We start from the raw sequence: 12,546 nt of genomic DNA, 5'->3' as shown, positions 1-12,546 counted from the left end.
CCCCCGCCAGGGACAGGCAGCCAGAGCCCTAAGGACTGGAAAGGGGCAATTGCAGACCCGGAGAGACTTTATTTACCTAACTGCAAGCAGGCTTCTTTGCTAAGACTTCTGGGGGTGCTGGACAGTCACCATCTGCCTCACGGGGAGCGCCAGCAGTCCACCCAGAAAGCTGAGCAGCAGCAGCAGAAAAGGTGACAAGCCGCGGAGATTGCGCTTGCCAAACTCCTGAGCTACTCGGACCTGGGAAGGGCACAAAGTGCCATCCCAGCCGAATCTGTGCCTCTGAGGGCTGCCTGAGCGCCGAACCTGAGCGGCTTGGACCGGGGAAGTGCACGCAGCCTAGGGCCGGCCCCGGACGGTTCCCAGCTGAGCATCCTAGAGCCGGAGCGGTTTGTGCGCCATGACAAGGGACAGGTCAAGCGGGGCTGAGACACTGTGTGCACAGGACAGTGCTATTTGTTTGCAGCATCCCCCCTCCCCACAGCACGACTGAACTAGTGAGCCTAAAAAACCAGCAAACAGAAGAAGTTAAACAGAGGGAACCACCTTGGAAGTGATCACACACGGCCCACAACATCAGAGAAGGGCCAGAAATATTTTTACTATTTTTAAAATCATTCCTTTATTTTTGTTTTGTTTTTCCTTTTTTTTTCTGACTTTTTAAAAAATTGTTAAGTCTTCTATTTCTCCTCTAATTTTTATTTCTATAACCTACTATTACTATTTAAAAAAAAAGACTTTTTTTTTTTTTTAAGGCAAACACCATATATAGTCTTTGGATGGTTGTTGGTGGTGTTTTGTTTTTCTTGTTTTGTTGTTGTTGTTTTCCGTTTTTTTTTTTTTTAATAATTCTTGTTATTTTTTTTCTTTCTTCCTTTTCCTTCTGCTTTTCTTTAATATTGTATTTTTGAAAATCCAACCTCTACTCTAGATTTTTAATCTTTGCTCTGAGGTTTTTGTTGTCAATTTTGTACATTTAAAAACCCAAACTTCACTACCCAAGTTTACCTGAGAGCGAGATTACTGGCTTGACCACTCTCTCCTCCTTTGGACTCTCCTTTTTCTCCACCAGGTGGCCTCTGTCTCTTTTCTCCCCCATCTCTTCTCTATCCAACTCTGTGAATCGCTGTGTGTTCCAGACGGTGGAGAACACCTAAGGAACTGGTTACTGGCAGGATTTGTCTCTCTCCTTCTCACTTCTCTCTCTTATCCTCCTGGTCACCTCTGTCTACTTCCTCCTTCTTCTCTTCCCCGTATAACTCCGTAAATACCTCTGAGCAGTCCAGACTATAGAGCGCACATAAGGAAGTGACTACTGGCTAGCTTGCTCTCTCCTCTTTTGATCTCACCGCATCTCATTCCAGTTACCTCTAACTACCCCCTCCATCTTCTCTTCTCCTTGTAACTCAGTGAACCTCTCTGAGTGTCCCTCAATGTGGAGAAACTTTTCACCTTTAACCTAGATGTTTTATCATCGGTGCTGTATAGATGGAGAAGTCTAGAGGCTACTGTAAAAATAAAACTGAAAACCAGAAGCAGGAGGCTTAAATCCAAAGCCTGAAAACATTAGAGAACTCTTGAATTCAGGGAATATTAAGCATTAGGAGCTCATCAAATGCCTTTATACCTACACTGAAACCAAGCTCCACCCAAGGGCCAACAAGCTCCAAAACAAGACATACCACGCAAATTCTCCAGCAACACAGGAACACTCCCCTGAGCTTCAATATACAGGCAGCTCAAAGTTATTCCAAAACCTTTGATGTCTCATAACCCATTACTGGTCACTCCATTGCACTCCAGAGAGAAGAAACCCAGCTCCACCCACCAGAACTCCAACACAAGCCTCCCTAACCAGGAAACCTTGACAAGCCACTGATAGAACCCCACCCACAGTGAGGAAGCTCCATAATAAAGAGAACTCCACAAATTACCAGAATATAAAAAGGCCACCCCAAACGCAGCAATATAACCAAGATGAAGAGACAAGAGGAATACTCAGCAGGTAAAGGAACAGGAGAGTTGCCCACCAAACCAAACCAAACCAAAGAGGAAGAGGTAGGGAATCTACCTGAGAAGGAATTCCGAATATTGATAGTGAAAATGATCCAAAATCTTGAAATCAAAATGGAACCACAGATAAATAGCCTAGAGACAAGGATTGAGAAGATGCAAGGAAGGTTTAACAAGGACCTAGAAGAAATAAAAAAGAGTCAAAATATAATGAATAACGCAATAAATGAGATCAGAAACACTCTGGAGGCAACAAATAGTAGAATAATGGAGGCAGAAGATAGGATTAGTGAAATAGAAGATAGAATGGTAGAAATAAATGAATCAGAGAGGAAACAAGAAAAACAAATTAAAAGAAACGAGGATAATCTCAGAGACCTCCAGGACAATATGAAACGCTCCAACATTCGAATTATAGGAGTCCCAGAAGAAGAAGACAGAAAGAAAGATCATGAGAAAATCCTTGAGGAGATAACAGTTGAAAACTTCCCTAAATTGGGGAAGGAAATAATCACCCAAGTCCAAGAAACACAGAGAGTTCCAAATAAGATCAACCCAAGGCGAAACACCCCAAGACACATATTAATCAAATTAACAAAGATCAAACACAAAGAACAAATATTAAAAGCAGCAAGGGAAAAACAACAAATAACACACAAGGGAATTCCCATAAGGATAACAGCTGATCTTTCAATAGAAACTCTTCAGGCCAGGAGGGAATGGCAAGACATACTTAAAGTGATGAAAGACAATAACCTACAGCCCAGATTACTGTACCCAGCAAGGATCTCATTCAAATACGAAGGAGAAATCAAAACCTTTACAGACAAGCAAAAGCTGAGAGAATTCAGCACCACCAGACCAGCTCTCCAACAAATTCTAAAGGATATTCTCTAGACAGGAAACACAAAAAAGGGTGTATAAACCCGAACCCAAAACAATAAAGTAAATGGGAACGGGATCATACTTATCAGTAATTACCTTAAACGTAAATGGGTTGAACGCCCCAACCAAAAGGCAAAGAGTTGCCGAATGGATACAAAAACAAGACCCCTCTATATGCTGCTTACAAGAGACCCACTTCAAAACAAGGGACACATACAGACTGAAAGTGAAGGGCTAGAAAAAGATATACCATGCAAATAGAGACCAAAAGAAAGCAGGAGTGGCAATACTCATATCCGATAAAATAGACTTTAAAACAAAGGCTGTGAAAAGAGACAAAGAAGGCCACTACATACTGATCAAAGGATCAATCCAAGAAGAAGATATAACAATTATAAATATATATGCACCCAATATAGGAGCACCGCAATATGTATGACAGATGCTAACAAGTATGAAAGGGGAAATCAACAATAACACAATAATAGTGGGAGACTTTAATACCCCACTTACACCTATGGACAGATCAACTAAACAGAAAATTAACAAAGAAACGCAAACTTTAAATGATACATTAGATCAGTTAGACCTAATTGATAGCTATAGGACATTTCACCCCAAAACAATGAATTTCACCTTTTTTTCAAGTGCTCAGGGAACCTTCTCCAGGATAGATCACATCCTGGGCCATGAATCTAAACTTGATAAATTCAAAAAAATCGAAATCATTCCAAGCATCTTTTCTGACCATAATGCATTAAGACTAGATCTCAATTACAGGAGAAAAACTACTAAAAATTCCAACATATGGAGGTTGAACAACACACTTCTGAATGACCAACAAATCACAGAAGAAATAAAAAAAGAAATCAAAATATGCATAGAAACGAATGAAAATGAAAACACAACAACCCAAAACCTGTGGGACACTATAAAAGCAGTGCTAAGAGGAAAGTTCATAGCAATACAGGCATACCTCAAGAAACAAGAAAAAACTCAAATAAATAAACTAACTCTACAACTAAAGCAACTAGAAAAGGAAGAATTGGAGAACCCCAGAGTTAGTAGAAGGAGAGAAATCTTAAAAATTAGGGCAGAAATAAATGCAAAAGAAACAAAAGAGACCATAGCAAAAATCAACAAAGCCAAAAGCTGGTTCTTTGAAAGGATAAATAAAATTGACAAACCATTAGCCAGACTCATCAAGAAGCAAAGAGAGAAAAATCAAATCAATAAAATTAGAAATGAAAATGGAGAGATCACAACAGACAACACAGAAATACAAAGGATCATAAGAGACTACTATCAGCAGTTGTATGCCAATAAAATGGACAACGTGGAAGAAATGGACAAATTCTTAGAAAAGTATAATTTTCCAAAACTGAACCAGGAAGAAATAGAACATCTTAACAGACCCATCACAAGCATGGAAATTGAAACTGTAATCAGAAATCTTCCAGCAAACAAAAGCCCAGGTCCAGACGGCTTCACAGCTGAATTCTACCAAAATTTCGAGAAGAGCTAACACCTATCCTACTCAAACTCTTCCAGAAAATTGCAGAGGAAGGTAAACTTCCAAACTCATTCTATGAGGCCACCATCACCCTAATACCAAAACCTGACAAAGATGCCACAAAAAAAGAAAACTACAGGCCAATATCACTGATGAACATAGAAGCAAAAATCCTCAACAAAATTCTAGCAATCAGAATCCAACAACACATTAAAAAGATCATACACCATGACCAAGTGGGCTTTATCCCAGGGATGCAAGGATTCTTCAATATCTGCAAATCAATCAATGTAATTCACCACATTAACAAACGGAAAAAAAAAAACCATATGATTATCTCAATAGATGCAGAGAAGGCCTTTGACAAAATTCAACATCCATTTATGATAAAAACTCTCCAGAAAGCAGGAATAGAAGGAACATACCTCAACATAATAAAAGCTATCTATGACAAACCCACAGCAAACATTATCCTCAATGGTGAAAAATTGAAAGCATTTCCCCTAAAGTCAGGAACAAGACAAGGGTGTCCACTTTCACCGCTACTATTCAACATAGTTCTGGAAGTTTTGGCCACAGCAATCAGAGCAGAAAAAGAAAGAAAAGGAATCCAAATTGGAAAAGAAGAAGTAAAACTCTCACTGTTTGCAGATGACATGATCCTCTACATGGATCCTAAAGACTCCACCAGAAAATTACTAGAGCTCATCAATGAATATAGTAAAATTGCAGGATATAAAATCAACACACAGAAATCGCTTGCATTCCTATACACTAATAATGAGAAAGTAGAAAAAGAAATTAAGGAAACAATTCCATTCACCATTGCAACGAAAAGAATAAAATACTTAGGAATATATCTACCTAAAGAAGCTAAAGACCTATATATAGAAAACTATAAAACAGTGATGAAAGAAATCAAAGAGGACACTAATAGATGGAGAAATATACCGTGTTCATGGATCGGAAGAATCAATATAGTGAAAATGACTATACTACCCAAAGCAATTTACAAATTCAATGCAATCCCTATCAAGCTACCAGCCATATTTTTCGCAGAACTAGAACAAATAATTTCAAGATTTGTATGGAAATACAAAAAACCTCGAATAGCCAAAGCAATCTTGAGAAATAAGAATGGAACTGGAGGAATCAACTTTCCTGACTTCAGGCTCTACTACAAAGCCACAGTCATCAAAACAGTATGGTACTGGCACAAAGACAGAAATATAGATCAATGGGACAAAACAGAAAGCCCAGAGATAAATCTACACACATATGGACACCTTATCTTTGACAAAGGAGGCAAGAATATACAATGGAGTAAAGACAATCTCTTTAACAAGTGGTGCTGGGAAAACTGGTCAACCACTTGTAAAAGAATGAAACTAGATCACTTTCTAACACCGCACACAAAAATAAACTCAAAATGGATTAAAGATCTAAATGTAAGACCAGAAACTATAAAACTCCTAGAGGAGAACATAGGCAAAACACTCTCAGACATAAATCACAGCAGGATCCTCTATGATCCACCTCCCAGAATTCTGGAAATAAAAGCAAAAATAAACAAATGGGATCTAATTCAAATTAAAAGCTTCTGCACAACAAAGGAAAATATAAGCAAGCTGAAAAGACAGCCTTCTGAATGGGAGAAAATAATAGCAAATGAAGCAACTGACAAACAACTAATCTCAAAATATACAAGCAACTCCTGCAGCTCAATTCCAGAAAAATAAACGACCCAATCAAAAAATGGGCCAAAGAACTAAATAGACATTTCTCCAAAGAAGACATACGGATGGCTAACAAACACATGAAAAGATGCTCAACATCACTCATTATCAGAGAAATGCAAATCAAAACCACAATGAGGTACCACTTCACACCAGTCAGAATGGCTGCGATCCAAAAATCTGCAAGCAATAAATGCTGGAGAGGGTGTGGAGAAAAGGGAACCCTCCTACACTGTTGGTGGGAATGCAAAGTAGTACAGCCACTATGGAGAACAGTGTGGAGATTCCTTAAAAAATTGCAAATAGAACTACCTTATGACCCAGCAATCCCACTGCTGGGCATACACACCGAGGAAACCAGAACTGAAAGAGACACATGTACCCCAATGTTCATCGCAGCACTGTTTATAATAGCCAGGACATGGAAACAACCTAGATGTCCATCAGCAGATGAATGGATAGGAAAGCTGTGGTACATATACACAATGGAGTATTACTCAGCCGTTAAAAAGAATTCATTTGAATCAGTTCTGATGAGATGGATGAAACTGGAGCCGATTATACAGAGTGAAGTAAGCCAGAAAGAAAAACACCAATACAGTATACTAACACATATATATGGAATTTAGAAGGATGGCAATGACGACCCTGTATGCAAGACAGCAAAAAAGACACAGATGTGTATAACGGACTTTTGGACTCAGAGGGAGAGGGAGAGGGTGGGATGATTTGGGAGAATGGCATTCTAACATGTATACTATCATGTAAGAATTGAATCGCCAGTCTATGTCTGACGCAGGATACAGCATGCTTGGGGCTGGTGCATGGGGATGACCCACAGAGATGTTATGGGGAGGGAGGTAGGAGGGGGTTCATGTTTGGGAACACATGTAAGAATTAAAGATTTTAAAATTAAAAAAAATAAAAAAATAAAACAACAACAACAACAATCCTATGGAACAGGTATTACTAATATTCCCATTTTAAAGATGAGGAAACTGTAATTTACCTAAGATCACTGGACAAATTGTGTAAGATGGGATTTAAACTCAACCAGTCTGACCCCATGCTTTTAACCACTACATGTGTATTATAACACAGAAGGATATTTATATTATTATATTAAAAGTCTTGTTCAACAGCATTTTTAAAAGAAAATAAATATATGTTCATCCTTTCACAGTGTACTTCGAGATTTACTTACTACCTCCCCATCATCTTTATCTGTAAGCCTCAAACCCATATCAAAACATATTTATTTATATACACATGTATATGCATATGAGTATATGTATGTAGGTAATGCATGCTTACATATTCAATAGACTAAAGCATGGGAGAAAGATTTTATACCCAATTTTTATTATGGTTTCCTCTAAGGTAGGGTTATAAATGGGCTTTAGCTCTGTAATGTTTATATGCTTGTGGTAAGGGTGGAGGGGAACGTTCTGTCATTTACTTTTAATCCTTGTCAGAAAGCAAAGAATCTATTCTGATTAGAAGTTTTCTCTGCCAACATGAAGTCACTCAGATTAATTCTCACTGATCATCTCCCATCTATTATAATGTACTATGCTATGACTACTGAATGCATCATATAACCATTAAATTAGATTTTTAGGAATATACCTAGCCTACCTAATGGATTCTGCCAACAGCCTAAATAATTTAATGATGCTACTATAAGGAATCATTCTTTTAGCTGAGTAGCTTTCTAGCCACCTGGTAGACTGTTTCTAACCCAAAAGGAAATAGCTCCCATTCAGAAAACAGATGTTATAAACCACACTGAGCAACAGAGACACTCACCTATCTTTATGTTGTTTAAAAATATTATTAATTCAGCTTTACCTTTGCTAAGTCAAAAGATTTCAAACAATCTGGGGCCTTGGTTCTATCAATTATCATCTGGGGGAGAGAATTATTAAATAGTTTTCGCTGATACAGTTTATGGTTCTCCTACAAATAACATCTGGATATTTAATATATGCTAATGAGATGATCTATGGCAACACTCAATGCTCAAGTGTTAGCATTGAGTGCTCAAGTAATGTTAAGTAAGTGCTCAAGTAATGTTACTTACCTTTCTTATTCCCCTCATCATAAGAAATAGAGAGAAATCCCTCTGCAGCTATAATGAAAATTGGTTAGGCTAGGTTCATAAGCACTTTCGACTATCCCTAAGTTTATTATTTTTATATAAACAAGTTTACATTCTTTTATCTGACAGATTAGAAGCTAAAAATTAATCACTGTCAAATGTGTTTTGGGGTATTCTTTTTCTAGGCGGGAGCAGTCAGATCAGTTAAGTACACTTAGGTACAGCTTATGTGTACTGATTCTATGTGAGGTCAGCTCCAAAATTCAAACAAGAACTCCTAAAGTAACTTTGTCAAATGAATTGTTCATATCTAAACTCAAAATGAAAAATATGAAGTACACTGTATGTACATTTTAACACAATAAGAGATAAGGAGCAGTAGCCCATGTCTTGAGTTATATAAGGCCCATGTAATGTGATGCCTTTGCTTTGGATAAAAGTTTTTAATGGTTAAGCAGAAAAGCTCTCCTAAAATATCAAGAGGTTCTCTGAAGCTTCAAGTTATGATCTTTGGGGAAATGTAGAAGATTTATGGGGAATCTAGTAATAAATTCTGAGTAACTTCATGAATATAACAGTGATCACAATAATGACAGCTACCATTTATTAGGCAATACAACTTTACTTTATGTTAAGGGATTTTACGGATCCTATTATTTAGCAATCCTATGAATTAGTTTTCATTATTATCTCAAAACTCAAGGTCTGAGCACTATGAGTAATTTGCCTAAGGTCATACACCAGAGCTGAAATTAGAACCAAATCTATCTGAGTCTGGTGTTTGCAATTTTAACAACTACATTTTACTAGGAAAATTGTAAAGCACTGATTGGTGGCTCAGAGGTTAAAGAGTATGCCTGGAATTCAGGAGACCCGGGTTTGATCCCTGGATCAGGAAGATCCCCTAGAGAAGGAAACAGCAACCCACTCCAGTACTCCTGCCTGGAGAATCCCTTGGAGGGAGGAGCCTGGTAGGCTACAGTCCATGGGGTCGCAAAGAGTCGGACACGACTGAGCAACTTCACTTTCACTTACTCGGAAAAGGGTGAGCCTGCATCTTTTTATAAACAGGGCAATTTTCACTTTCAATAACAGAACTTCATTTTTAACCAAAGGACAAAAACCAATCAGGTTATTTTCATCAACTCTGTGGCAAATGTCTTGCTATTACCACACTTTTGAAGTTGCATTGATATGTTGATATAAAATCCAAAGAGGTAATTATAATTGAATTCTGACATGTCCTATAAATTTCTAGCTATCAGAGAAAGAACTGCAAATTGCAAGTAGCAGTTTCTTTTTTAGTCAGCATATTACAGAAGCTTTCTAATAATTCAATTATATGTTTAGCTACCTTTAGAGATGTCATTATGGTAAGAAGCATTTTAAGGAAAAAGCTGGCATCATTTTGACAGAGAACAGATTTTAACTTTTTCTCATATCATCCAACTCGAATGAATGGAAATATTTTTACATGCTACTGAAAAGAGTGTTATGATAGCAAGATTAAATGGATTATAAGAAAATCAAACTTAAAATACACAACAACAAAAGATGGGAGAAGGAGAGAAGAGCAGAGTTCCTCAGAGAAGTCGTTTTTTTGTGTTCTAGAATCTAGAATGAGTCAAAGGTTGTAAACTGAATGATGCTCAGTTCCAAGGGCAGAGAGATAAGATAGTTTGGTTAAACATAAAAACGGACTTACCTTTAGGAGAGCCAAGGCTACATGAAAGATTATGTTCAAACCCTGAAACAGAAAAAGAGAGTCAAAATCAATAATCACATCTATCACCATTTTTTATTTTCCCAAGACCTCCACATATCATTAATAAAATCTGATTTTTTTCATTTCCACATACAATAATAATTAAATGATATTTTTTAAGGTATTTTTCTTCTCTGAGAGGCTTATTATAAATTTTAGGTCCTTTTTAATTGGTGCTCACATAAAATTATTGTTTTTACAGTAAATTACTTTTCTTCAGTCTATTTCTGGTTCAAGGCCTGGAAAAGTCAAGTTCCTTGATCAAAATGACAGTGACACTGTAGTCTAAAATTATTAAGTGAAATCTCTAAGTCCTATCTGTGTTATATGGTTACACTGCCCGTGGAAAACAAAACAGAACAAAAAGTGTTGCTGGTAACCGAGGCAGACTATATGAGGGGAGTTGTAAGCATCACCCTGGATCTCCACTACCTACCATTCTAACTGTTTTTTCGTTTTAGTGTTTGTTTTCAAGAAGTATTTGTACAACATGACAACCCACTCCAGTGTTCTTGCCTGGAGAATCCCAGGGATGGCGGAGCCTGGTGGGCTGCCGTCTATGGGGTCGCACAGAGTCGGACACGACTGAAGCGACTTAGCAGCAGCAGAAGTTGTAATTAGTGGCTATCTGCTAGACTTGTCTTTTTCTTCCTGAAAACCAGAGCAACATTTCTTCAGGAATAATAAAAAAAAATTAAATAGCTTGCTAAGAAGCCACACTGGAGCTGAATTTTGACTCTGAGTGAGATGTTGAGATATAAAAGTCAAGAGAAAGGAATCTTAAATGCTCAAGATGACAGAGGCAGAAACAAAACTGCCACAGAATATGCTGTTTCTTTGCCATGCAAGTCATCATTCACGAGAAAAAAGACCTTTCAAATTTGAGCTGATATCTCCCATAAATTCATATCTTCTCATAACTACGTGGTATGCCCTCTTCAGCTTGGTCACAAGTATAATCTAAACTACCTTTTGGACATGGAATTGTACTAGATGTGCTATGCAAAGAACTCCTAATGAACCATCCTTTTATTATCTCCAAAATCAGAAGCAAGGATTAGGACTAGGAAATTAGAGTATCTTCCTGTTATAATACGAGACTCTCTCACACTCAACTACCGAACATATGATGTAATGGCAGAAGAGATGAATGATAAACACAAAATATGCGGCTGAAAGTTTTGAATGTACTGAGTTAATTCTTTAGAAACCAAAGCAGTAAAACGCATAATCAGGCCAGGAGACAAAATCAAATTGACAAAGAGTTCATTACCACACCAAGCAATGATTCTAGACTAGTTTTGATCACCATTAGAAAAAAGAGAGATACCACTATAATAGTAACAATAATAATAATTTAAAAACAACTTGGGTTACAATTAAGCGGAATTTGCTTTCCTAATCTAAATTTGGATCCTCGCCCTCTAGCTGCTGCCTACTTGTAGGCCCTGCTCCACATTCCCTCCATCCCCCACACCACAACCACTAGGCATAGTCCAACCGGAGTGCTGTGCTGATCAACCTGCCATGAAGACCAAATCCACAATGTCTCTGATTCTTAGTTGTTTTTTTTTTTTCAATTGCTGTTACTATGTAAGCACCTCTTGTCTCTAGTTCTCTAATCCCCATAAAGCTCTGCCACATCTCCTACCCTTCCATCTCCCTTCCAGACCCCTTCAGAATATTCCATTCCATGTTCAGTCAACTTTGCTATGCTCTTGACCTCCCTGCCAAACATTTCCCCCACCTCCATGCTTTCATAGAAAGAGTGAAATCTAGGGCTCCACACAGCAACCTGTATTATGATTCTCATTTTTCAGAGTATGAACTTGATTACCTAATTCATATATGCATTTAGTAGTTGCAGGCTAGGATCATTCTCCAAAGCCTCCCAAATGAGTAGTCTAATGGCATTTTCACCTCACAGTGTTGGTGTAATATATATAATAAGTGCTTATTTGATGACCAAATGATTTAACTAAATGATTTAACTAGGTATCTCCAAGTTTTCTGGGATTTATTCTTTTCCATATGGACCCAACTAGACCAATGTGTAGAGTCACCATCAAATAATAGTAAGAAACATTTTCTTCAATGATCTCAAACTATCGGACAACTGAGCTATGGAACACACAAAGAAGAATTTAGGGAAAAAAAGAATCTGTAAATAACCAAAACAGCTCTTGCTAATAGCAAGGAAAAAACTTATTCAAATTTTAATTTCACTCACATTTAGAATTAGTAAAAAATCTGCCTGCAGTGCAGGAGACCTGGGTTTGATCCCTGGGTCAGGAAGATCCTCTGGAGAAGGAAATGGCAATCCACCCCAGTATTCTTGCCAAAGAATCCTATGAACAGAGGAGCCTGGCGGACTATGGTCCATGGGGTCCCAAAGAGTCAGTACGACTGAAGCAACTAGCATGATTTTATTGTTTACAAATATCAGAAGTAGCAAGCTAAAAGACAAAGTATGTGCTAGATGAGATTAGAACACAGCCTATAGAGACAGTTATCAGAATCAAAATATTATACT

At 37.7% G+C, this 12,546-nt stretch overlaps 1 protein-coding gene across 6 annotated transcripts in view; it reads right to left on the bottom strand.

The window, feature by feature from the left end:
* The window catches only part of RABGAP1L (RAB GTPase activating protein 1 like), a 726,671-nt gene that overhangs the window by 204,332 nt on the left and 509,793 nt on the right, over window positions 1-12,546 (bottom strand). For all 6 annotated transcript variants that reach the window (XM_042229119.1, XM_027975891.2, XM_060396625.1 and 3 more), the window contains one exon: window positions 9,954-9,995. In XM_042229119.1, coding sequence (XP_042085053.1) covers window positions 9,954-9,995 — 42 coding nt within the window. The remainder of the gene's footprint in view (window positions 1-9,953; window positions 9,996-12,546) is intronic.

The sequence above is a fragment of the Ovis aries genome, chromosome 12 (genome assembly GCF_016772045.2).
Source record: "Ovis aries strain OAR_USU_Benz2616 breed Rambouillet chromosome 12, ARS-UI_Ramb_v3.0, whole genome shotgun sequence".
Classification (NCBI taxonomy): domain Eukaryota; kingdom Metazoa; phylum Chordata; class Mammalia; order Artiodactyla; family Bovidae; genus Ovis; species Ovis aries.
Note: the sequence above shows the minus strand (reverse complement) of the source record. Positions and strands in the feature narration are given on the sequence as shown.